The 27,777-nt window shown below is 37.0% G+C and overlaps 1 protein-coding gene across 6 annotated transcripts in view; it reads left to right on the top strand.

Moving 5' to 3' along the window:
• LOC134649383 (tachykinin-like peptides receptor 99D) overlaps window positions 1–25,156 on the top strand; it is a 52,613-nt gene extending 27,457 nt beyond the window's left edge. The window contains exons 4-10 of one of the 6 annotated variants that reach the window (XM_063504117.1): window positions 8,368–8,523; window positions 11,478–11,540; window positions 12,236–12,386; window positions 16,904–17,100; window positions 17,704–17,843; window positions 19,403–19,502; window positions 24,932–25,156. In XM_063504117.1, coding sequence (XP_063360187.1) covers window positions 8,368–8,523; window positions 11,478–11,540; window positions 12,236–12,386; window positions 16,904–17,100; window positions 17,704–17,843; window positions 19,403–19,502; window positions 24,932–25,037 — 913 coding nt within the window. In that variant the 3' untranslated portion in view covers window positions 25,038–25,156. Of the gene's footprint in view, window positions 1–8,367; window positions 8,524–11,477; window positions 11,541–12,235; window positions 12,387–16,903; window positions 17,101–17,703; window positions 17,844–19,402; window positions 19,520–24,931 lie in introns of all 6 variants that reach the window. The other 5 variants (XM_063504118.1, XM_063504119.1, XM_063504120.1 and 2 more) reach the window with 5 other exon arrangements.
• Window positions 25,157–27,777: the final 2,621 nt, after the last annotated feature.

A 27,777-nucleotide genomic window follows, 5' to 3' on the forward strand; every position in this document is an offset into this window, starting at 1 on the left:
GATTGTGTGGATCATGGAACGCTCATTTTGAAATTAGAACACTATGATCTGTCAGAAAATGCCCTAAACTTTATGTCTTCTTACCTTAGCAATAGAACACAAACAGTTGTTGTAAACAAAACCCAGTCTAGCGGAGCTGTAGTCCAATTAGGAGTACCAGAAGGTTCTATTTTGGGTCCATTCCTGTTTTTGGTTTATATAAATGATTTGCCATGTATAGTAGAAAATCTTTGTGAAATAGTCCTTTTTGCTGATGACACATCATTACTTTTTAAGGTTGATCGTAAATCTTCCGATTACAGTGTAATTAACAGCACACTCGTTGATGTAGTTAACTGGTTTACTGTGAATAATTTGCTTCTTAATGCTAAGAAAACCAAATGTATTAGATTTTCTATGCCGAATGTTAAACCAGTCGATACTAAAATACTTTTGAATAATGAATGCTTAGAGATGGTAGATCAAGCACTGTTTCTTGGTTTAACATTGGACAAAAATCTACAATGGAGTCCTCATGTAGGAACACTGGCTAACAAATTAAGTTCGGCCGCTTACGCCGTGAGGAGAATTAGACAATAATGACCTACATAAGTATGTATATTTGCACTGGATTTAGTATTTTCGTACCAAATAACATTTTTAGGACTTTGATATTAAAGTACAGTTAGTGTTGTTATGGTTGATTTCAATATGCTTCACGATCGGATCAAGAATGTTTAATCCATCATTGTAGTGCGACCGAGGGAAAATGCGGTGGAACGGATCGGCGTACTGAGCTCGCGGGGCCTGCCGCAGCGCGTAAAATACCTAAACTCGCTCATCCCCGAAATGTAATAGCACTACAATTTTATGCATTACTTGACATTGTTTCAAAATTAACTGTAACCTTTACTTAAATCATATTGGAAGTAAAAAAAGATCTTCTTATAGAAATTAGTTCGCGTTTATGTCAAAACTCTTACCTGTTCGCCAAAATCCGATTGCGTTCTCTTAAAGCTAGAAGTTTTTGTTCCTCAATAGTGTTCCTTTTGACCAACTGTTGTAGTATGTCCTGTGAAAATAAAGTCATTAAGATGAAAGGGGACAACCGTCAGTTTCATGCTTATTCTGTATAAGGGTGTAATTACTTTTAAAATTCCGTTTTGTTCTTTCTGCATCTCCACGAAATTTGTGGTTGTAGCAGGCTCTGCACGGTTGCGGACGGAAGGACGGGCGGGCTGCTCTGGTTGAGCTGTGCGTGGGAGTGCGTGATGTTGCGGGACAGCCAGCTGGGGAGGGGTGGCGGCTCGGGGGGCAACATATGAAGAAGCGTGAGCTGCACGTGCAGGGGGAAGGCGTATAGGCTGAGTGGGAGGGTGAGCGGAAATGAAAGGTGCGGATAGAGTAGGGAAGGAATATGCAGGGCTGGCCGGCGAGACGTAGGAATGCGTAGTAGTGGCGATGGGTGTGGACGAGGGCGCAAAGAAGTCCATGCTATTTAAGGTAGTATCACTGCACCCAGCAGCGATAAAGTGCAGGCAGTCTGTCAACTGGGGTCATCAGCACATGCAAGTTTAAAAGATAATTATTAAAACCTAACAAAAAAGAAACAGTTTTATATAGGTTACAAACAAATAATGGTTGTGTCGTTTCGTTTATCATTTTCATATAATTTAGGGCTGAAAACATTATATTCATACTTTTAAAACGCAGAGTTGTTTTTTTACATTTGTAATCATTGGCTTAGGCCATAATTTTACATATCTATGGAAATCGCCACTCAATCCTTTGAAGTGATACTTTATAGAATAAGGAATCCCTAAATTATTTATGTAGCATGTATGTTTTGAACAATAAAGATTTATTTATTTATTATTTATTATTATTTATTTGAAAATTATAACTAAAGTTACTGGATTATTATTATTAGTTGAGGTCTGGCCTAGTGGGTAGTGACCCTGCCTGCGAAGCCGATGGTCCCGGGGTCGAATCCCGGTAAGGGCATTTATTTGTGTGATGAACACCAATATTTGTTCCGGAGTCATGGATGTTTTCTATGTATATAAGTATGTATTTATCTATATAAGTATGTATATCGTCGCCTAGTACCCGTAGTACAAGCTTTGCTTAGTTTGGGGCCAGGTTGATCTGTGTAAGATGTCCTCCAATATTTATTTATTTATTGTATGTAAGCAATGGATTCTCTTTTGTTTTTGTAGGTAAGCCTTACCATATATAGATATTATACTCAATTAATCACATTCCCAATTCCAGTTTCTCGAGGGCCCACTCCCTCCGAGCTCGCTGTCCCGATTGCTGATAACACCAGCTGGTCCTCTTCACTAAGCGCTGGCACCTCCACCACATTGCCCGTCCTTCCGCGAGCACGGTTTGCGGCCGCATTGTTTTGCCTCGTTTTCCTTCTTATGTCGCGCCATGTCTGACATTAAAAATATGCTAATATTTAAACCTACACATTTAGTAGTATTGTTAGCCTATCTGCGGTATTAATCTTAATAAAAGGACAAATGTGTGATGTGTGATAAACACAAACGTAATTTAACTCTCAATTACCTTTCACTCTGGTAGGCCACGGGCAGCGACAGCTACCGTTAAACAAGTGAAGAGCGAAGTTAAGAAAGGAGGGAAAACGGCAGCGATTGGTTGAAGCTTCTCGTAGTATGTTGAGATGAGACTATGACAAAGACTGGATGCAGTAGGTACCTACTCCAGTTGCCATGAGTGGCCATTTTAAGCCTGTGCGTTTTATTTCACAAAACTTTAGTTTTCGTTTTTACAAGTTTGTGTAGAAGTTGCGTTTGTATTATTTTATTTCGATTCTAAAGTTTGTTTACTACTTAAAGTAATTCATAAATAACGATATATTTTTTCAAATACTTTTATTCATTTCAAAAGGCTTAGGCGTCGGCCACTGGGGGACTTCCCCCTAATATAATAAATTACACCGTAATTACTTACCACCTTCCAGGCCTGTACCGATTTTTTTGGCCCATAGTTACCCAGCTCTTGGGCTAGTTTGGCCCACTGGGCTTCATGCCCTGCTGCCCCGAGAGGCCCGCTGTATTCACCATTGGCGAATAAGTGGTGGTTCGACATATATTCGCACAATATTCTTTTTTGTTGCGCAGTGCATCGGCTGAAATAAAGAAGCTCATTGCCAAATTTGATCACAACCAAGTTAACGAACTATACTAGAATTGTACCTATTAATAGTTACCTATTTGTTTTACAAGGGGGCAAAATACCCGAGCAAGCGAAAGATTCAAAAATTAAAAAAGAAAATGTAATCTTGAGCGTTGCGACGGTTTCAAGGCACGAGGGTTAAACAAATTTTGCCACCGAGTGAAACAAAATTTTTCGCCATACCAATACAAGGGAAATACTAACTGTAAAATATCAAACAAAATAGAATCATCGAATTTAAACTGTTGTGAGACATACTAACATTGAACCGCACACTGTCGTCAGTCCCACGTGCACCGATTAACAGAGCTCTACGTCTCTGTGATCCGCAATATATACAAGGCGAGCTGCGGCATGTACGACAGGCGTTAGAGAGGAATGGGTATGGTTGGAGACAGAGCCAGCGGGCAGCAGGTTCGTCATCGGTTCGAAAGAAGCATACAGCGGAGAGAGCACCTGCTTACCTACGCACCTGCTTACCTACCGTACATTAAGGGAGTGACGGATGAAATTTGACGCCTATTACGCCGGAGGTTTAGCATTAGGACAATGTTCCGTCCTCATAAAAATTAGAAGTGTGCTGCGCTCTCCAAAGGACAAGGATCCGCTGGGTAACCCGGGCATCTTCGAGATACCATGCGATTGCGGTGTCCTACATCGGAGAAACCGGATGCAACGTGTCCACTAGACTCGTAGAACACATACGGAGTGTAAAGAAGATGGACTGCAGCATCTCCGCAGTGGCAGAGCACGCCCTGGGTACAGGCACGTCGCACTATCTTCGATTCGACAAAATTAAAATCATTCAAAATTTAGTACATTCTACCAGCAAACATAAGAAAACAACTCAAAATTTGCATTTGATTGCTTTGCCTCACATGTGAAGAAAATGTCACTTCTCGAACTAGTGCGAGAAAGAGCACTTTCCGTGCGTATGTCGAAAGTTTAAGTGCCATACGTACTGTAAAACGTTGTACGATACACGTGCGAATAGGTAATTCGCAACTCGTGTCGATTTAAAACATTCGCTTCGGTCGTGTTTTATTTTATCGCCACTCGTTTCGTATTTCCTCTTTTCCGCACTTGTATCGTAAATAATTAATGTCGTGCACTTACATTTTCGGAGGCATGCTTATATAAAGTCCGTCAACCAAATCTTGTCAGTAGTAAAAGGCGGCAAATTTGAAAAATCGCGGGTTAGCAACACTGTGTTCAAATAATTCCAAAACGCGTGTCATCTGTGTTTTATCTGTGGAATGTGGACCGTGAATGACAGCCGTCACCTTATTTGTTTTCATTTGGTTTTCATTCTGAATCGTTTCTGTTTCAAGAGATATTTCTGCTGACACCATTAAATACCAATACATTAAATAAGAATAAGCAAAGCTAAGGGGCCTACAATGTACAATCATGCTCGTTGATGGTAAACATTACTAAAAATTGAGGTTATGACTTGTCTTCGAAAGAGTTCTTCCAATACTTGTATTGGAAGAACTCTTTCGAACTTTTAAGATTATGTTCAGTTTTTTTGTTTTAGGGTTAAAAGGCATAAATAAAATTAAAACGTATGCCTAAATCTATCCAACAAGACCATAAATTGTGTCCTGGAAACCGTCCATAGGCCCACATGTCTAATATTTTCAGCAATCAGTTGTGACTATTTACAAAGGTAAACCTTTTAAACAGTATTAAGAGCCTTGATTATATCGCCGTTCTTTCGCAATATCTACCTAATCCATACATGTTTGTTGCAGGATTAAATCTTGCCCAATATAAGGCGTTCGTAGTAGGTAGTATCTTTTCAGACAATACTTACCTATGGCGGTTTATGTACGTGTACAACGCAACCAAGTCGAAAAGTGACCCTTATCTTATTTACCTTTAAATTAAATAAACACCCAAATATCAGTTGTTTTATTTTTAATATGTATATTGTACAATATATACCAATCAAAAAAATTACACAGGTATGTCATATTCATCCAGAACAGTACACTAATTTACATTAACAAGTGGCATATTATATTGTAAATAACAAATATATGCACTATCTAATTATCTGCATTTTGATATGATTTTATTTTAGTAAACTTAGAAGACATAGATAGGGAACAAAGAGAATATAAGCACTACAATAGGGAGTTGTTTTTGATATCTTCAAATTTGTTCATCATTTTGATTAACATTGTTTTATCATCGCTTTTAAATTGTCCGTCCATGTTTCAATTTTTTTCAATAAACCGCGAGTGACAATTTGAATTGACGTACGCAGGGCGCGCTCAGCGGAAAAAAAAACTGTTGGTTCGATGTACATTGCTGCTTTTCTTAGCGCAATACTGCTCTTTGAGTGTTGCCCTACTTTAGTTTGCTTTACATTGCTACTGACAAGATTTGGTTGACGGACTATAGTAGTATAATAAGTATACCAAATTTTCTGCTAATATAGTTGTACATACACGAATTAACATGAACGAATGTCAATATTGACAAAGAAAATCAACCGAGTACCAGTGTCAGTAGTATACATTTTTAAGTACTTACCTTCATAGACATTGCCTCTGTAGACGCATAGGTACGTATTAAGCCGGAAACCCACTGCTGCGCACGCCACGCACGGTGCACATCAAGTGTTTGTATCCACATTCCCCATTTTCGAGCACGCGGCCCGTGCTACGCACGAAAAGGGCCTTTACATGTGCACGTAAACTTTTTTTCGAATTGATACTGTCGTGAGACTCGTGAGTCATAATAACTTCAGCCACAAAATAAGTGTACCGCGAACAAAGTTTGTGCGGTACACTAAAAAAATGACCATTGTGAAGGAATATAGGGAATATTACTGCAATGTTCTGTCGCCAGAGTGCAGCTCCTAAACCATGGAGTAATTTATACATACTATATGCCTTAAACAGTTTTTTGACAAGTTTTCACTATGACATTGATGCAACAAGGCGGTTTGTTTGACAGGTGGCCTACCGCGAAACGCGAAAATCGAAATTTCTTTATCTGCCTCTCTATCGATCCAATAAGTGTGATAGAGAGGCAGAAACAAAAATTTCGATTTTCGTGTTTCTCAGTAGGCCTAGTGATTGTGCTAGTGACGTCCTCTACGCAGAGTTTTGCGTAATATTCCCTATTGTAATCTTATACAGTGTGTAAATCCCATGTAAATCCAACACGGGCGAATATACTTACCTATATATGTACTTACTTTACTCTTTGGTTTGACGTATACAATTCACCGTATTTGAGGTTAATAAGATCTACTGTCCTTAAAACTTTGTATGAATTTACAAGCAAATATCAGCCTTCGTTAATTAAGTATTGCAGCCGGGTCTACCTTAATCGGTTTCACTTTAAAAATCACCTTAAATAAACGCCATTAGAATTTATATTTCAAAAGCTTTAACCATGGATAACTTTTAACTATAAATGTCACATGTGGATAAGTGGTGATAGGATGTCATTAATTAAAATACGCTTTAAGTAAACTTGTTTAGAATTGATTTTTCAAAAGCTCAAACCACGGATGATGTTTATGATCAATGGCAAAAGTAGATAAGTGGTGGAATGTGATTAAGTAATCTATTCTTTAAAATAGGCCTTAAGTCATCGAGATTAAAATTGATTTTTCAAAAGCCCAAATCATGTCACGCTATCATTAGTCACTTGTACTTTATCCTCGCGTCTTTTTTACCATATTTAATCACTTATCAGGTATTTCACATATCACGCAATAAATGATTAATGATTTGGTGACAAAGCATCATAGCCCTCGAAAACGGTTTACGTCACATACGTATATGGCGCCTCAAAGTTTGAAAATAGAGACATCACATCACAAACATGTCATGCGTAGTGACTAATATACAGTAAATACGTAAATACCACAGAAAATACTTATTTCTGTTGTAAATACATATTAAGAAAACCGTAAAATTATATAATGTATATTCCATAGGCTTTAGATATCATATTAAATTTTTTCTACTCCAGCACTTAAATGTGTCAATTAAATGACTGACAGTGATATCTAAAGCAATGTCATTTGAATGCTTTGTCTATAGGCTCATAAGATGACTGCTAGCAGTCATCTTATGAGTATAATACAACTGCTTTATTTTTTTTAAAGATACAAGTTCCGATCATCTTGATTGAAAGAGGTATGTTTTCATTTACAATAATAACTCTTTTTTTTTTAAATAATAACTCAATTTTTTTTAAATAATAACTGTTTTTTTTTAATAATAACTCTTTTTTTTTAATAATAACTCTTTTTTTTAATAATAACTCTTTTTTTTTTTTTTTTTTGCTGCAGCTGTCATAGAAAAAGTAATGTATGCAACAGCTCATAATTGGTTCTTAAAATTCTCGGGTCTTTTTTTACAAAACTCGACTACGTCTCGTTTTGTAACTTCGACCCTTGAATTTTAAGAACCCTTATTATATCACTGTTGCATAAACTACTATAAGGTATCAGCACCTAAAAGGTCGGGCCGCTAAAAGTTGAAATTTACGATTATAAGTATGACGTTAACAGTAAATATCCATCTTTTTTTACCTTCGTACAAGATCTCTATAAAAATATACCTAAAACACGTCTTTTGTTTTAAGCCAGTCGTAAAAAGTTATGAAAATTCGCACTAGGCAGTTGAGCGTGCAAATACACTTAATGTACAGCTGGGCACTTTTTGAGGTGGGGAAAAAATGATAAACTCGAGACAGCGTAAGGCGATCACGTGACCGTAAGGGGCGTAAGGTTTAGATGGCCACTCATAATTTAGATGGCATTTAAATCAATAAAGAAAAACTCAATGTTATTTGACATTTATGTTGCGGACTCCTTTTCAAGACTCTTTACCTATGTTCAAATAATTTGACGTTGTCATGGTAGTATGTAAATAAACATGTAAATGAAAAAGTGTTATCTTATTTGAGAATGATAATAATATATAATAAATAAATAGAATACCTCCGCTAAACGTATGTATCGTGTTACCGGGCGTCGGTAACATAGTGAGGTGAGTTTTCACTTCTATCGGCACTCCCGGAGTGCAACCGTTGTTGCTTGTTTGTCAGCAAGTTGTTTGTTTAATTAAAAAGTTAATTCAGTAATATTGGAATAATAAAATGTATTCATAATCATAATCATTTAATCGCAATCCATGGTATGGTATTCATCAGATACGTGGCTATCATCAGCCCACTCCGCCCACGATTGGGCAAACGGGCAACGCTGGGCATCGCTGCTGCCATCTGGGCGGGCAGTTCTCTCATCAGCAGTCCCAACCTTGTGTACTTCACCACCGACACGGTTGACTTACCGGATGGGACTAGAAGGTAAACCGATTGGGACCTTATTACCTGGTACATAGAGTTAATTCTATCTAAACAGGCAGCACTCATCAGTAGTTCCCACCTCGTATACTTTCCCACCGACTCGGTTGATCGGCCGGACAGCACCAGAAGGTAGACCAATTACGACTAGCAGGCAGGCACAATCGGTTGCGTCGTTCAAGGAGACGTTAAAGAAGCTATGGTTATCTGATTTGGTTGTTTAATTTGTCTTTATTTCTATTGTATAGTTGCTTTATATTTTTCTAATTCTTTCCAATTTTTAGTGTATCTTCCCCATTCCTTTTTGTGTAATATATGTGTTTTTCCTATAAATGTTGTATGTATTTATATCCTTTATATTTTTGGTACCTTGTTGTACATTTTGCTGCATTCGTCTCACTCTTTTCACTTTCTCCTCTCATCTACTCAAAGGACTGGAAGAGATCCCTCATATGGATAAGTTCGCCTTTGTACTTCTCACTACTTGTATGTTATTTTTAATATGTCTTTTTGTACAATAAAGAGTTTACTACTACTACTACTACTACTACGACTATAATATCTGGTACGTAGAGTTCATTATTCTTTCGATCTCGATGGGCATCGCTGCTACCATTTGGACGGGGAGTTTTCTAATCAGCAGATCCAACCTCGTGTACTTCACTACCGACACAGTTGACCTACTGATGGATGGTACTAGCTAGAAGGTAAACTGGTTGCGACTTTATTACCTGGTAAAAGTTCACACTAAGCTTGGCAGCAGCCAAGCAGCCAGCCAGCCAGCCAGCCAGCATAGGCAGTTCTCTCACCAGTAACCCAAACCACGTGGATTTCACAACCTACAAGGTTCCTCCTTCCGGAAAACTATGTGTACTTACATAAAGTTATTTAGAACAGTACGGATATGATGGTCGTTCTTGTCTACGAGACAGCGTGATAAACCGGTATCCGTCACTTTCAATCGCGCTCTGTTAAAAAGTGACGGATATTTTGTCACGTGGATAAAGCCATCCATAATAAGGTAAAGGGCCCCAAGTTCGTGATAGTACGTTATTTCGTTAGTTTTGTTTCTGGCGCAAATAATAAGGAATTCTAATATTTTTTATTCAAATTATACATATGATAAAAATCTGTATTATTGAATCTCTTCAATAAAATAATAACCAATATTTTAGTGATTAAACTGAGAATAATACGACCGTCGAAACTGGCAGACGGCCGCGAACAGCTGTGTTGTATGCGTGCACTTTTCTTAGGCGTAAGGTGCGCGCTCTCACTTGTTAAGCTTATAGGAAGGAAAAACTAAACCCATTCGAATAAAAGTTTTTGGGAGTGTTTCTGTAGGTTCCTTAGTAATTGATTTGATAAGAAAAAAGATTGAATATATGCATAGAAATACCTTAAAATTGCAATAAATCGACTCACGAAATAGCGGTCATTTAATTTTTCGTGTGTCTCCTATTTCGTGCCACTAACGAATCAAGGATTTTCTAGATACATTTTGAGTGCTTGTTTTTAAATATAACAACGAAGATAATTAAATAAATAAATTAGATAACAATTAATTTATTTCATGAAGTTTCGTATGAGCGAAATTCGGTATATGTTTTTTTCACTAGAATTCTCATAAAACAAGTTTGAATGTGACCCGAGTTTAAATGTTTAAGGTATATTCCACGTATATTCTCAATATTCTCATATTAACTATTTACTAGCACAATTTTATTTATAATTCAATTTATTTGATTTATTTTTGTGTATGTTTACATTTAACGTAAGTATAAGTTAGTTATTTTTTTTTGTAAAAAGTTTTTTTTGATTTTTTTTTTAATTTTTTTTATATAGTTTCGGCTTTTAATCAAGTATTAAAGTACACATATGGTTTATGAAGTCTTAATTCAACCATTAAAATCGACGAGTACAAAAATCTTTAAGCTAGCTCTCAATTTATTTATTTTTTTAAATATTATTTTTAATTTGACCTTACAATTACTCGTAAGTAGGTAAGACCGTTATAGTAGTTTATGCAACAGTGATATAATAAGGGTTCTTAAAATTCAAGGGTCGAAGTTACAAAACGAGACGTAGTCGAGTTTTGTAAAAAAAGACCCGAGAATTTTAAGAACCAATTATGAGCTGTTGCATACATTACTTTTTCTATGACAGCTGCAGCAAAAAAAAAAAAAAAAAAAAAAAAAAAAAAAAAAAAAAAAGTTATTATTAAAAAAAAAAGATATTATTAAAAAAAAGAGTTATTATTAAAAAAAAGAGTTGTTATTTAAAAAAAATTTAGTTATTATTTAAAAAAAAAAAGAGTTATTATTTAAAAAAAAAAAGAGTTATTATTGTAAATGAAAACATACCTCTTTCAATCAAGATGATCGGAACTTGTATCTTTAAAAAAAATAAAGCAGTTGTATTATACTCATAAGATGACTGCTAGCAGTCATCTTATGAGCCTATAGACAAAGCATTCAAATGACATTGCTTTAGATATCACTGTCAGTCATTTAATTGACACATTTGAGTGCTGGAGTAGAAAAAATATTTAAAATGATTATCAGAAAATTATCACCAATTACTCTAAGAAAACTTTATACCGAAACAGGGGACACGAATTCACGAACTTAGGAGCTGAGCTAAATTCGTATCACGAAATGGGAGCCAATAAGAGGTTCACGAAAAAAATCATATAAAAAAAAGTTTCAACTAAACCCTATAATTTATACATTAAATTATTAACAAAGAACTAATATAACTTACTCAAAAGCTTTCAAGGTATTGATATTCTTAGTAATATTTAAAAAAATATACAAACTCTCAAGAGCGCTTAACCTGCCGAAACAGGGGCCCTTTACCTTAGGCCTGTCGGCTTGCAGCATATCAAAACTATTCGATTATGTGATTATTTTTGTTTGGTGTAATAAAATCTTATTGACATGTTATACATTTTACAGACGTGTATGTTTCGCGAAATGGCCGGACTACAACATAGCTCCTGTTTCACTGTACGACTACTAGTAAGTATATTTTTACATAAATGGTCAATAGGTACTATTGAAAAATTCAGCGTTCCCTATAAATCATACCATAATACAACAATAACAACGTAACAGCACGGATCAAACGAACCGTAGTTACATATCCTACATAGTTGATAATGAATAATTGATGTGTTCCCCATCAATTATTCATAAGCAAGCATAATTAACCTATCTAAGACAACATTCTCTAAAACCACGTTTTACAATTAAAAATGACGAATTAAAGTTCTTCCATTTTCATCCTTTCATTCCTTTCCATCATCCATATGACATGAAATGAACATTTCTATTTCGAATCGACAATAACGCAGGCACATCTGCCTGCACTATCACACCCTACCCGCGTACGCTATTAACGTCCTAAGCCTAATAGCACTATAAATCAGAAAGACTTCTTACTAGACACATTTTTCGCTTAAAAGATACGAGTAAACTCCTACAGTCGAAATAAATATATTATATTACCACTTTTGAAATAAGAGAGCATATTCAGAGACGTGTTTATTCATTATTGTCGATATGAAATTAATACCATATTCTACGTCGATGTAATAATATCGTTTAAGTACCTATAAAAAGTAAATTTTCTGCTACCTACAATAATGACGTGAACTCGCTGAACTCGCTCGACACGTGTAGTCAAATTAATAAGCTGTCGTTTTTTTTCACAGTTACAACGTAGCGTACATGATCCTGACGTACTTCGTGCCGATCATATCCATGATGTACACGTACGCGCGGGTCGGGATCGAACTGTGGGGCTCCAAGTCCATCGGCGAGTGCACACAGGCTCAGCTCGAGAGCGTCAAGAGCAAACGACGGGTTTGTATCTGACTTACTCGTAGTTGCAACGACTAAATAGCATATACGACAAGTTATATAGTAGGTACCTATCGACATCGTCATCATGTTTCGTTCTAGTCAGGCGGCCTAGCCGAGCTGATAATCGCTATCGCTTCGACAACGTAATGCTTTGTGTCTCTCTATCACTCTTGCATATTAGTGTGACAGTGACAGTTGCGTTTCGTTCGCTACGGAGCGTTAGCGATTGGCATGTTGTCTGAGAGGGCCTGATGTCGATTTTTTTTATATTTAAACAACAGCAAAGATGCTCGAACAGATGTTATTTCAACAAGACTTTACCTCAATCAATATAGTAACGGCACCAGTCATGGGACATTTAAGGGGAAATTTGGAGTATTTGTGATATTTCCCTGATACATGTAAAAGTTCTACCGCTTAGCTTGTTAAAAGATGAATATCCTATCCTTCTTTCATGTTTCAGGCGTGTTGTATCAAAGATACTGCAGTCAGTTTCCACATAATTAATAAATTAAAAGTATGTGTTTTTTCTCCAGTCATGGACACCAAAGCTCCAGTAATGGAACCCCGGTAATGGACGTGGATCCAGTAATGGGCCCCCTATAATGGGCATACCCTATCAGTATAAGATATTGGAATAGGGAATAAGTTTTTGGCAAAAAACTAGTTATTAGTCATTTTTGTCACCCGATTGCATTGTCATCCGATTTGCATACGTATCCAAAATTTCAACTCAATCGGAAATCCGAAAGTGGCACAAATGCCATTTCCAAGATTTGAACCACACTAACTAATACAGGATGGATTTTCTTTTTGGGTCAGTGAGGGCAGCTACCACATCCCGTGCTGCTACGAGAAAACGGTCTTAGAAGACCTTCCCTCGATTTCAAATTAATGAAGATTGGCTTTTACGGATTTTGGAAAAAACATACCGGGTGCGAGGAAAAGGTAATTTTTGACAAACTTTTTTTTTGATGCCAATCGATCCCATTCCTATTGAGGATCAAAAGCTTGTATGGAACAAAAAAATAATTTCCGGCTAGAAAAGCCACAAATCGAGGAAAACATTTCCCATACAATTTGTATGAAAATGAAAACTTTTATTTTTCACATGCTATTTTTGTATGCCAATCGATTCCATTCCTATCCAGTCTCAATAGTTTTTTTGGGGTCAAAATTAAATTTCTCATTTTCTCCATAGTAAATGTATGGAAAAAGTTTTTATTAATTTGTGGCTTTTTAGTACATTACCGTAAGTTGACCCCAAAGAAACTATTGATACTAGATAGGAATGGAATCAATTGGCATAGAAAAATAGCATGTGAAAAATAAAAGTTTTCATTTTCATACAAATTGTATGGGAAAAGTTTTCCTCGATTTGTGGCTTTTCTAGCCGGAAATTTTTTTTAGTTCCATAGCAGCTTTTGATCCTCAATAGGAATGGGATCGATTGGCATCAAAAAAAGTTTGTCAAAAATTACCTTTTTCTCGCACCCTGTATGTTTTTTCCAAAATCTGTAAAAGCCAATCTTCATTAATTTGAAATCGAGGGAAGGTTTTCTAAGACCGTTTTCTCGTCGCAGCACAGGATCTGTTGGCTGCCCTCACTGACCCAAAAAGAAAATCCATCCTGTATAGAAACTACAGGGCAAGTTAAATAAAATTATGTAAAAACGATATTAATTTATCCGAAGTCCGAGGAGACCTCCTGACATAGTTCGTACGAGTAACTACATTATACTTCTGTATTGTTTAAACATGAAATTACGCCATGGCAAGCATCATTATGTAAATTATCCCATCATAGGAGGTATGCAGTTTTACAGCTCCTATAATGGGATTAGGCAAAATACCACTATTTTTTATACATCTCTAGAGTCACAACATAATGTGTTGTATACCTTATTTCATGGTAGATGCAATTAACAAAACACATTCTAGTTTACACCAAGTAATAATTAATAACAATTTAATATATGAACTCACCTCTCTTAGCGAAGTTGTTAAGAATTCTTACTGGTTATTTTTTCCAGTGACACGACAACTTTTGGGTTGGCGCCAATTTCTTAAAAAGTAACCGAAATTAATAAAAAGTCAAACTTAAACAGCTCTATGACTCTTATTTATGGTAAAATATTGCCAGTGTATATAAACTACTTTTACATACTTATTTTAGAGGATTTGTGGTTTTATGTCCCATTACCGGTTCCACGTCCATTATAGGGTCCATTACTATATCACTTTATTGGTAAAACTAACAATCATTGAGATACAAATTCTGCCGACAAAACATTTTTCCGACCGCTTTGGCCCTATTTTGTTTATACTCCAAGGAAAACAACTAAAGAAAAGGCCTCCAAAATTACATTACAAGGGCGTTTCACCTATTTACCATAAAAGCATTAAGCGAGTACACGTCCAACTGTCCGTGTATTAATGACCCGAACCTACGCTCGCATAAATTTCGCAAAAGTGACCCAAGTGGGGTATAAGTATATCGCACTTAGACACATTTATTTCGCTTTCGTGACGTGCATTTTTAATTTTTATGTTGTCGTTTTAACAACACGAAAAGTATATTTCGCAGTAAATTGACTTATTAACATTCACCTAGAGTTCGACTAAGCCAACTCTGCGCCGACTTTGACAGAACAAAGTGAGTGATATGTCATGTATATAGAAATTTGACGTATATTCTTAATTTTATCTTGACTAATTTTCTAGTGCCTGAATATTTCCCATGCATGGCGAAGAAAACTATAGAATAGTTTATGGTTCCTTGTGAAAAGGTATTATAAATAGGTAGGTACAGAAGGGTACAATAGTTATTTGTACAACAAGAGATCAAAGTTTGATATTTCTTCGAGTGCTTATTTTGAGTCCCGTGCAAGCGAAAGATTCTATAATAGATTCTTCTTGAATCTTGAGCATAGTAAGGGACTCAAAAGCGCACGAGACGTAAATAACTTTGATCTCGTGTAGTACACAACATTTTTCACCTCAGCAGTGAGAACATATTAGAGAACCCGAAAAATGTATTCCTTCTTCATCACTTAGGTAAGTGAATAGAGGTCTATTCACTAATGTTTTCTTAATATATATACCAACAATTAAATTTTCACCTCAGCAGCCCGAACAAGGGTACTTGGCTACTTAAAAACAGTGAGCAAAATCGCGTTTTGCTCACTGAGTGAGCAAAATCGCATTTTGCTCATTTTGTCTCACTTAGTGAGCAAAATCGCATTTTGCTCACTGTTTTTAAGTAGCAAAGTACCCTTGTTCGAGCTGCTGAGGTGAAAATAATATTGTTATTCCTAGACTTAGCTGTTTTAATTGTTAATCCAGGTTATATTTATCTTTTATTTTAGTTATTGGAATTATAACTTTCTGTCAATTGAATAAATTTCAAATAGACATTCCCGCTGCGAAAGTTAGTCACGCGAAGGCAAAATGAAACAGACACATGTTACTATTATAAAAATCGCCATTATAAAATCTATATAACAAATATAGGTATTACCAAGCACCCGCCTCTTTTTCGGTCAAACTAAGTTATCCTAACTAAAATTTACGACGTGCCTATTTATTTTGCGTCCTTTGTGTTTAATTTTACTTTAATACGTTGGTGTGATTTAGTTTAGGTTAATTGTTTTAAGTCGGGTATTGGCTGGCAATAATGGTGTACGTTGAGGGTCGCTAGGTTTGTAAAAGATTGCTACGATTATTTATCGACAGTGAGTCTAGACTGAAAGATGTTTTTGCTTTTGAAGTTTTATAGCGTTCAGCGGGCTCAGCACGGTTCCATTTTTATCGACTATCACTAAGCCCGTCACTTTCGCACTTACATACTTGTTAGAACGTGACAGGCATGGTGATAAATGATAAAAATGCGACCGTGCTACTAAGGCTGGACGTACCTAAGGGCTGAGTTAGACGGCGCGAACTCGCATGCGATTTTAGTTACATTGCGGACTGTTTATTACGTCCAATTCAACCGACCGATCAAAACCCGCAATGTAAACTCGCATGCGAGTTCTCGCATCTTCTAAATGAGCCCTAATTTTGTTCTTGTCTTGAAGCAACTAAAGCAACAACACGATACGACTCAACGTCGTACATTGACCTTTAAGTGCAATACGCGACAACATGACAGGGTCAGTGACGGTGACCGTATAAAGCGACAGATGCACGTATCATAAAAATGTCGCCCTTTTTTTAGTTTAGGTACCTATATTATGTTATTTTTACCCAGAATCACGAGCACATTTTGTCCAAATAGGATGGGAGAAGGGCCCCGCATTGTTCAATATTTTCTTGGTACCTATCTCCGGGATGACAGGTGCTACGTAAACTTACGTGACTATCTTCATACATCAGTTAAGTTTCAATTGGCATCTTGGCAATGCCTCCCGCCAACTCCTAACCAGTTGCATCCATCTCCAATCGAACTTACCTTCCAACATCTTCGAATCTCTCTCTCTCCTTGACCTTCTCAAAACCAGAACCTTCTTTCCCAGGTAGTAAAGATGATGATAGTAGTAGTACTGATCTTCGCTGTGTGCTGGCTGCCGTTCCACGTATACTTCGTGGTGACGGCGTATTACCCGGAGCTGACTAACCAGGAGTACATCCAGGAGGTGTACCTCGGCATTTATTGGTTGGCGATGAGCAACTCCATGTTCAATCCTATGATATACTGCTGCATGAATTCTAAGTAAGTACTTATTTGTAACGTTACAGGCCCCAATGGTCCCTATATTAAAAAAAAACCTATGAATAAATTGTCACTTTTACCTACTAATTAAAAAGGACCTAATGAATTTTGATTTAAATAAAAATTTAAGACGTGTAATGAACAAGACAAGTTCGTGTTTCCAACTTGACAGCTAATGTCAGCTGCAGAGAAAAGGTACCCCCCCCCTGCATACAAGTTTGTATGGAAAGGTGCTAAGCGAATAGTATTGCTGACAGCACCTACACCCAGCTGCAAAAGAAAACTGCTCTGAGGGAATGCACTTTTACAGCTCGCTGTACATGGCACTGTACGGCACCATAAATTATTCTTTATTTATGTAAGCGTTACCTAACTTTACGCCGCCATGTTTACCAGTATGTGCGTTTTACCTGTGCTCATATTCGGAATAACGGAACGCAGGATGTATAGCTGTTCAAGCAGATCTTGTCAGTAGAAAAAGGCGGCAAATTTGAAAAAAATATGAGTGAAGAGATATCCTCCCATAGAAAATTTGAATTTCGCGCCTTTTTCTACTGACAAGATTTGCTTGACCATCTATATTAATATTTAAATCATCCACAGATTCCGTAGAGGATTCAAGCAGTTCTTCCGCTGTTACCGCACGCTGGGCCCGGGCGGACTGCGCAGGCACCGCGCCTTCGGCACGGACCGGCTCGAGCGCTCCGGACACAGCCTCTCGCCTAGCAGGAAAAACGGTACAAGTACGTTTATACCCCCATCCCTGTTACCTGCCCCAGGCTATATGGCCCAAGCACAGACAAGACATCCTCTAGACTGAGCATAGTAACGCTACCCCCTCTGCCACTTATACGGTAGTTTTACTCCATCTTCGAGTCAATCCCGTGCCGTGATTGGTCCGTGTCTTTGAACGGACCAATCACGGCACGGGATAAGCTCACCTCGTCCCCCCGCACCCCCGTATTTTTGGCAGCATCGGTTTCATGAAATAATTGCTCAAAACTCCGTCTAGATGATTCCTAGTCTATGGGCCCAAGCTAACTCTCTACCTAGACGTGGCAAAGTCCGAAAGTGTCATAATAAAAAATGTCACTATTATGGTGACACTTTCACTTTTTGTCATTGAAAATTCTAGTTTGGTCCAACTCTAGAACGAGTTGAATTAAATATCTCGATTGTTAATTCAAGTTTATCGTAAACCTGCTCAAAGTTGGCTTGAAAAAACAGTGATTCTAAAAACAGCAGTATATAGGTATCTAATTCCTAGTACTTGTTGCCTTTCTATGCTAACTGAAGTAAGATATACACAGCTGTTTGGTAGAGTATAACTATTTTATTCAAGCCAGCAAAAACTGAGCAAGTTTATGCTACTACTTACAGATATCAGAACCTGTAAAATGCATTTCTGCATTCTGCATTGAGGTTAAGGACTCTCAACTGCTCACTATACCTACAGAGGAGAGGACTTAAGGGGGAAATTTTCCTTTGACAGATTTTCCTACAGTTTATTTTGTTATGGTTTTTTCAGCATCCACCTTTATAAAAACAAGGCACCCTAAAGTACAAATTGACAAAAAACTACGCTATGATTTTTCTGCACAATTACAAATTCTGCTATCTAATCTGGCAATGGAATATTTTCACCAGTCCACCATCTGCGTTGAGCTTACTATAATAATTGTAAATAAATCCTGTACAGTTAAAATTTTGCTTTTACTGCATGTTTAGTTTAAACCTAACTGTAATATAATGTCCAAAATTAATGGATTGTTAAGCTGGAAACAAATTATTGGACGCGGCTGACGGACGCGGCTGACGCGCGCGACATAAAAGTGTGCACAGTCAGGAACATCCAGCGCGCCAGATTTCTGTCGGATGTCCGAAGGCTCAAGGTTACGTCCACGGCTTACCTCCGATAGTTTGCACAGTTCAGTGTATATTTGTCACCGTAAAATTGTAAACACTCGTCATATTATAATCTCGCTAGTTATATTATAAACTGACGGTAGGGAGATTATAATCTAACCTAACCTAACCTACGTTAGATTATAAACTAACGGGTTCACAATCTTACGGTGTCATATTCATTATCTAGATACCTATGAGCCGCGTCCGTCAGCCGCGTCCGATAATTTGTTTCCAGCTTTATTTCACGATCCTAATGGTGGTCTTACACTTAATAATAAATTTTACTTACGTAACTGCGATAAGATATTGTTCTCACGGCATAATATAATTAATACTTATACGTGTAAGTCCAGCCTAACAAACGAAATTACGAACAGTATATTCTTGTTCGTAGGTTGGCCTAGATTCTTCAAGGCACCACCAACAAAAACGACCAAATTCTCTACAAAACCGCCAGGGTCCCCTCATTTGCTGCATGCAAACAAAATACACAAGTAGGAGGTGTAATTTGGTAATTTATTGGTGTTATTGTGTGGATCACACAGACAAGACATCCTCCAGACTAAGCATAGTAGCGTTACCCCCTCTGACACAAATATACGGTAGTTTTACTCCATTTTCGAGTCAACGTGTCTTTGAACGGACCATCAATCACGGCACGGGACTCGCTCACCTCGTCCCCCGCACCCCAGTATTTTTGGCAACATCGGTTTCATGAAATAATTGCTCTAAACTCCGTCTAGAGGATTCCTAGTCTATGATGGATCATAAATAAAGAATACTGGCATAATAGAAGTCTACTCCGAAAGTTCCGAAACCTTTTGACGTGATAACGTCTTATAAATCGATGAACACCGGTAGCATGCACGATAAAGTGTCACGTTGTGGACAGATTTCCATATGGTAACGTTGTGGACAGATCTCCATGGTAACGTAATAAAAGTATGCAATTTTTCATCAATGTTTTCTTATGACGTTATCACGCAAAATTGCCATCCGTAAACCGACTTTACAGACACCCATATTTTTTAAATATAGTTTGGCCAGGGACTGGCTCATTTCAAACATAGAGAGAACGCTAGTGCTAGTACCCAAAAGAAAGAGATGAGTATACATTTTTAGGGTTCCGTACCTCAAACTATGCAGGTTGTGGTTCAGTTACCTCTGCAGCTTACTATACACCCAACCTATGCACTACTGTAGTATGGCAAACCAAACCAGTTTGGTCAGTAGAAAAAAGGAGCATTTGAATTTCGCACCTTTTTTACAAAAAAAAATGGTTTGCCAGACTATATATAATTAAAACGGCAATTTCATCTCTAAGATACCAATGTTGGTATGAAGAGGGTGGATATGCAATCGACACTGGCTTGACACATTTAATTTGAACATAGAAGCTCAAGTTTGAATGATGTTTAATTCAAACTTGAGAATGTCAAATTACTCTACTTCCAAAAGCCGTCATGAAATGTTGTGTTTGTGTATTAAATAATAAATAATGTATTGACAAACTAAAGTGCCTTCCAGTATTTATAATAAACCTCCAAAGACCTCCTGCAACCATTAAGAACCAATGAACATTGAAGAAACCAGTATGCCAGTATTAGTTATTTTCTGAAAAAATACAAAATTATTCTAAAGTTTATTTTGTCTTCAATTATTGGTAGTCTTTTATTGATCAGTAGGTAGGCTAATTCGACGTTGGTTGTGCTTGCTCATTCACGCTTGAATTAACTGTCGCCTCAGACATTTACAGAATCATCAAATACATTATCTTTTTTTTGCTATCCCTAAAATTTTAAACAATTCATTTATTTATTTGGTATTTAATTTTTACGATAAATTAAATACCAATTGTTTGCATTTTTTTTAATTCTTGCGTGCATCAACACCCATATTCTACCACTGTTGTTGTTTTTATTATTATTGATTACTAGGACTATTTAGCTACTTAAGAGCCAACAGGAGTGGTCATTTCTCCATACAAACGTACTCGACTGTTTCCTCCGTGGGTTTTGAAGCTAGAGCAATGATTTTTTCAACACACATTAATATTGTCAATATCTGTATCGGACCGTTTTGATTTTTTGATATTTTTGTTTTTTAAGGCGCTAGAGCCCTTCAAAAATGGCAAAAATGGCCTAATTGACTATGCCGCAATGAGAGGTGTGCTATTCAAAACTGACATCAATTAGTCAAAAAAGCAAAACGGTCCGACACAGATAATGTCATAATCATTTAGATTTCCAAATTTGGTTACGATTGGTTAAGTTTTGGAGGAGGAAACAGTCGAGTACGAAACCTCGATTTTTGATATTTTTACGCAGGATTTTTCGCCTTGTCCTTATCGCACTAGTTTTAGGAGCCGCTTCCGTTAGCGAGACGGGTATATTTACCTAAAATATTTAAATCTTAGCTCCTGTTGGCTCTTAAGTATTGTAACTAAGAACTAAGTTCACAATAAAAATACTCATTCCCAAACATATAATATGAATCACTACTTCCAAACTTTTATCAGACGTACACACACACATTGAATTATAGTAAAAGTAACTACCTACTCATATAAACAAACCACCTTATGTAATGTCCTGTAATTATCAGAATGAGAATATGCTATTATAGTCATCTGTAGGAACATTTGACGCCTCTGCAGCTAATTATGTATTACATAATTAGATTAGTTATCTAACTGCTTAAATTACCTGCAATTAACAATTATACATACATACTGATACATATAACAGCGATGAAATATGACATTCAGCAGAAAGCTGTTTATCGGTAGGTATTCTACAGGATACATTTCGGGGAGTGTGCGATGGGCTTTACATAATCTAATCCCCCCTTCTCCGTTCTGCCACCGTGGGACTAGACGCAAACTTGCGTTTTACCCTTACGTTGTTGCTCTGCCACTGATTCGTACTAAACGCTATGCATCCAGCTTTATCATGCGAACGGCTAAGGAGTGGAATTCACTATCTGCAAATTTATTCCCAATCCACTATAACTTAGATCTTTTTAAATCGAGAGTGAATAGACATCTTTTAGGTAGGCATGTTCCATTCTGGACTGCATCGGCACTTACCATCAGGTGAGATTGTGGTCAAATGCTTACCTATTACTAATAAAAAATGAAAAAAATTACGCCATAACGTAAGCCACATAAAGTAACTTATATATTATGTAACTGAGAAAATGAAATCACGCTAGACTTAACTAAAATCATTTATTCACAAACAAGATATATACAGTGGTACTACTAAAAGAAATTTAAAACTAGCTTAAATCTAAAATAGACCCTTGAGGCATTGTACCAAGGATGCTGGCGACATTAGACTTTATATCAGTTATTTTAAGAAAATAGGTGTACCGTAAGTACCTACCTACTATGGCGCCTAATATATACGCGGGGCGGGCCCGAAAATTAAGTCACGAAAAGCCTGAATTTTCATCAGAAGTAGGTTACCATGTAACATATTTGGAACGCATTAACATATTTGAAACGTGATGTGTCACTATGAGGGCGACGTTATTATTTCCATGCTTTTTAGGGTTCCGTATTTATTTTTGTACGTGTATGTTTACTGTATCTAATATAGTAACGGCACCAGTCATGGGACATTTAAGAGGAAATTTGGAGTATTTGTGATATTTCCCTGATACATGTAAAAGTTCTACCGCTTAGCTTGTTAAAAGATGAATATCCTATCCTTCTTTCATGTTTCAGGCGTGTTGTATCAAAGATACTGCAGTTAGTTTCCACATAATTAATAAATTAAAAGTATGTTTTTTTTCTCCAGTCATGGACACCAAAGCTCCAGTAATGGAACCCCGGTAATGGACGTGGATCCAGTAATGGGCCCCCTATAATGGGCATACCCTATCAGTATAAGATATTGGAATAGGGAATAAATTTTTGGCAAAAAACTAGTTATTAGTCATTTTTGTCACCCGATTGCATTGTCATCCGATTTGCATACGTATCCAAAATTTCAACTCAATCGGAAATCCGAAAGTGGCTCAAATGCCATTTCCAAGATTTGAACCACACTAACTAATACAGGGTGGATTTTCTTTTTGGGTCAGTGAGGGCAGCTACCAGATCCCGTGCTGCTACGAGAAAACGGTCTTAGAAGACCTTCCCTCGATTTCAAATTAATGAAGATTGGCTTTTACAGATTTTGGAAAAAACATACAGGGTGCGAGGAAAAGGTAATTTTTGACAAACTTTTTTTTGATGCCAATCGATCCCATTCCTATTGAGGATCAAAAGCTTGTATGGAACAAAAAAAAATTCCGGCTAGAAAAGCCACAAATCGAGGAAAACATTTCCCATACAATTTGTATGAAAATGAAAACTTATATTTTTCACATGCTATTTTTGTATGCCAATCGATTCCATTCCTATCCAGTATCAATAGTTTTTTTGGGGTCAATGGAAAAAGTTTTTATTAATTTGTGGCTTTTTAGTACATTATCGTAAGTTGACCCCAAAGAAACTATTGATACTAGATAAGAATGGAATCAATTGTCATAGAAAAATAGCATGTGAAAAATAAAAGTTTTATTTTCATACAAATTGTATGGGAAGTTTTCCTCGATTTGTGGCTTTTCTAGCCGGAATTTTTTTTAGCTCCATATAAGCTTTTGATCCTCAATAGGAATGGGATCGATTGGCATCAAAAAAAAGATTGTCAAAAATTACCTTTTTCTCGCACCCTGTATGTTTTTTCCAAAATCTGTAAAAGCCAATCTTCATTAATTTGAAATCGAGGGAAGGTTTTCTAAGACCGTTTTCTCGTCGCAGCACGGGATCTGGTAGCTGCCCTCACTGACCCAAAAAGAAAATCCACCCTGTATACAAACTAACAGGGCAAGTTAAATAAAATTTTGTAAAAACGATATTAATTTATCCGAAGTCCGAGAAGACCTCCTGACATAGTTCGTACGAGTAACTACATTATACTTCTGTATTGTTTAAACATGAAATTACGCCATGGCAAGCATCATTATGTAAATTATCCCATCATAGGAGGTATGCAGTTTTACAGCTCCTATAATGGGATTGGGCAAAATACTACTATTTTTTATACATCTCTAGAGTCACAACATAATGTGTTGTATACCTTATCTCATGGTAAATGCAATTAACAAAACACATTCTAGTTTACACCAAGTAATAATTAATTACAATTTAATATATGAACTCACCTCTCTTAGCGAAGTTGTTAAGAATTCTTACTGGTTATTTTTTCCAGTGACACGACAACTTTTGGGTTGGCGCCAATTTCTTAAAAATTAACCGAAATTAATAAAAAGTCAAACTTAAACAGCTCTATGACTCTTATTTATGGTAAAATATTGCCAGTGTTTATAAACTACTTTTACATACTTATTTTAGAGGATTTGTGGTTTTATGTCCCATTACCGGTTCCACGTCCATTATAGGGTCCATTACGTTACCTTTAAACGAGCAATTCTTGCATATTTATTTATTTATTTATATATATATATATTTCGGGGATCTCGGAAACGGCTCTAACGATTTCGATGAAATTTGGTATATGGGGGTTTTCGGGGGCGAAAAATCTATCTAGCTAGGTCTTATCTCTGGGAAAACGCTAATTTTTGAGATTTTATATGTTTTCCGGGCAAAGCTCAGTCTCCCAGATATTGCTAATTATGATGCACGCACAGCATAATCATTCGCTTGAGTATGGTTTTGTTGTTTTACCTATATTCATTGTATTTATGATAATCACAATGTATTATAAATAGCTGTTTAATACCCATTACTGAAATCATGTTTTGGAACCGCATCATTCAATCTTTACGTACGGGCCCAAATGAAGTAGCAAGGGTCTATTATAGATTAATTTGGAACGGAGACCGATTTCTCAATTTCTTTCTCTTCCCACAGGTACGCTCAGAATGTCGATGCACAGCACGTACAACAATACAATGGTGATGTCCACCTGACAACGGCGTCGCGCGTCCGCCGCGCCCGGCGAGCGAGCAACGACTGAAGTCGAACGCACGTGGATATGACGCGCTCACCCCCCGCGACCTTACCTCACCCCGCAAGATCTCTACGCGTAAGCCGATTGGTCGACCAAACGTAGTGACAGTTGGCTTTAAAATGTAAATGAATACATGTGCAATGAAAAGTTTCTCATAAGGCAGGTTTCTGCTTTTTTCAGAACTACTCATATTTGTCTGTTGTACTGTAAGTTCTTTTTGCCGCAAAAGAGCTATGAGTTAATTGCCAATTTATTTATTTATTTATTTAATCTTAATTGGACAAAAGAAAATAACCTTATAGTACAAAAGGGGGACTTAATTTATATAACTTAACATTATTTACCTACATTCAATCAAAATTATTATGTGATACCAATTTAACAATCCAAAACAACTAAATGTTTCAGATAATGGTATGTAATATAGTAATATCGACACGAGTTACGAATTACCTATTACCTATTACTACGATACACGTATATCGTACAACGTTTTACAGTACTTACATACACAGACAAGACATCCTCTAGACTGAGCATAGTAACGCTACCCCCTCTGACACTTATACGGTAGTTTTACTCCATCTTCGAGTCAATCCCGTGCCGTGATTGGCCCGTGTCTTTGAACGGACCAATCACGGCATGGGATTCGCTCACCTCGTCCCCCTGCACCCCCGTATTTTTGGCAGCATCGGTTTCATGAAATAATTGCTCTAAACTCAGTCTAGAGGATTCCTAGTCTATGACCTACATATGACCCTTTAAATTTTCGACATAGAAACGGAAAGTGCTTATTTCCGCACTATTTAAATTATACGTTATATATAAAGTATATGTATGTATATAAGATAAGGTACTTATCATAAAAATGTTAATGTATTATTGCAGTGATAAGCCTAATTAAACATGTATCAGAATGAAACAATGTGTTGTGTCATATTTACTTACTGTTTTACGAGTAAAAGCAGGCGTGTCTCACTCCGCGATGTCGTCGCTTTGCTACAGGTAGCTAAAAGTATATCAGTTCGGCCCCAATTTTGGGGACAGCCATAAGCCGCGCGTGGCGCTGTCGCCACCTAGCGGCCATATCTGTGCTGATCGTAACAGACGCGTTTTGTTAGAGAGTGAGTCTTCTGTACTTAGTCTTTATTCTGTGGTAAAAGGCACAGTAAATAAACAATTAATCTTACCCGAAAGCCCCAAAAAGTGAAGGATTCGAAGGCTTTATATCTCTCCGGTTATACCTAGTAGGAATTGGAATCCCTAGAATTGACGTAGGCACTAGTTTTCACGAAAGCGACTGCCATCTGACCCAAATCTGACCTTCCAACCCAGAGGGTAAACTAGGCCTTATTGGGATAAGTCCGGTTTCCTCGGGAGTCCGGGATAAGGATGTTTTCCTTCCGCCGAAAAGAGACTGTTAAATATCAAATGACATTTCGTACATAAGTTCCGAAAAACTTATTGGTACGAGCCGGGATTTGAACCCGCGACCTCCGGATTTCAAATCACATGCTCTTACCGCTAGGCCACCTTAGCGCTTAGATTATTAAAACTTTTATATCGATAAGTAGATATATATTTATAAATACCTATTTAAATTTTACAGCTTTTTTAAATAATACTTACTGTGATGTAAATATTAACGTCTCAAAGAATAGCCTAAGTATATTATTATAAATTCTATATAATACTTACTCACTCAGATAAAAAGTGTAAATAAAACAACATGTGTACATATATTTTTCATGTGTTAATACGTAGAAATGGACAGATTATAGAGGTTAAGAAGATATGTGACAATGGGAAAGAAATAATATAAAAATGATAATTTCTTTTATTTTTATTGCTATAGTTCCCTTCAGTTAGTATAAGTCCTGAATCCTGAAATTCATGTTATTTCTATACAGGCGGCCTAGCCAAGGTGTTAATCGCTATCGCTTCGCTATCGAATCGCTTTGTGTCTCTCACAGACCTAGAATCCGCTCGCGCTGTCTCTCTACCTATCACTCTGTGACAGTGACAGTTACGTTTCGTTCGCTACGGAGCGTTAGCGATTGGCATGTTATCTACGGGGCCAGAGTGGGTCTCTGGGGCGGCGAACGTGCGCCCGGGGCGCCAAATTTCAAAATACGCCCCTCTCTCAGTCTTCAATTGAAAGTAAACAAATCTTGGCAGCATTGGTACCAATTCGCTATTTCAATTCGTAGCACAAACAAACGCCAAAGGGTGTGCTACGATCGTAGCTTGTGTTCGTAGCAAGTATGTAGACTATGTATGAGACCGATGCAAATTTAACAACTTGTGGCTTTGATTAAGATCGTTGATGTTGATTAAGTCGTATCAAAATAACTTTTGATACGTCTTTTCGCTCACCTTGATTGGTGCATGCGGAAGTGAAAGTCGTGCGTGAGATGCGCGCCAATCACCAAGACGATCGTTAATTAATGTCGTGTCAAAACCTATTCGAAATCGTAACAATTTGTTTAATCTGAATCGCGTTCCTGTAGAAGTGTAGACCGTCTTTGTAGTTTATGCATAGAATCAGAAGCATAATTGTAGATAATTTTGGTAACGTAATTATAGTAAATCTATACCTACATATATACACGGTATCGTTTTCAGTAGGGATCGAAAGAAGGCCATTGATAAAGGGCATAGTAGCGAAATTTAATAAGGATCCAATCGGTAGGTTTTATGTTCACCTATTATTTCTTTTACCCTTCGTTTGGTCCGTACTGAACTA

The sequence above is a fragment of the Cydia amplana genome, chromosome 7, assembly GCF_948474715.1.
Source record: "Cydia amplana chromosome 7, ilCydAmpl1.1, whole genome shotgun sequence".
Lineage (NCBI taxonomy): Eukaryota > Metazoa > Arthropoda > Insecta > Lepidoptera > Tortricidae > Cydia > Cydia amplana.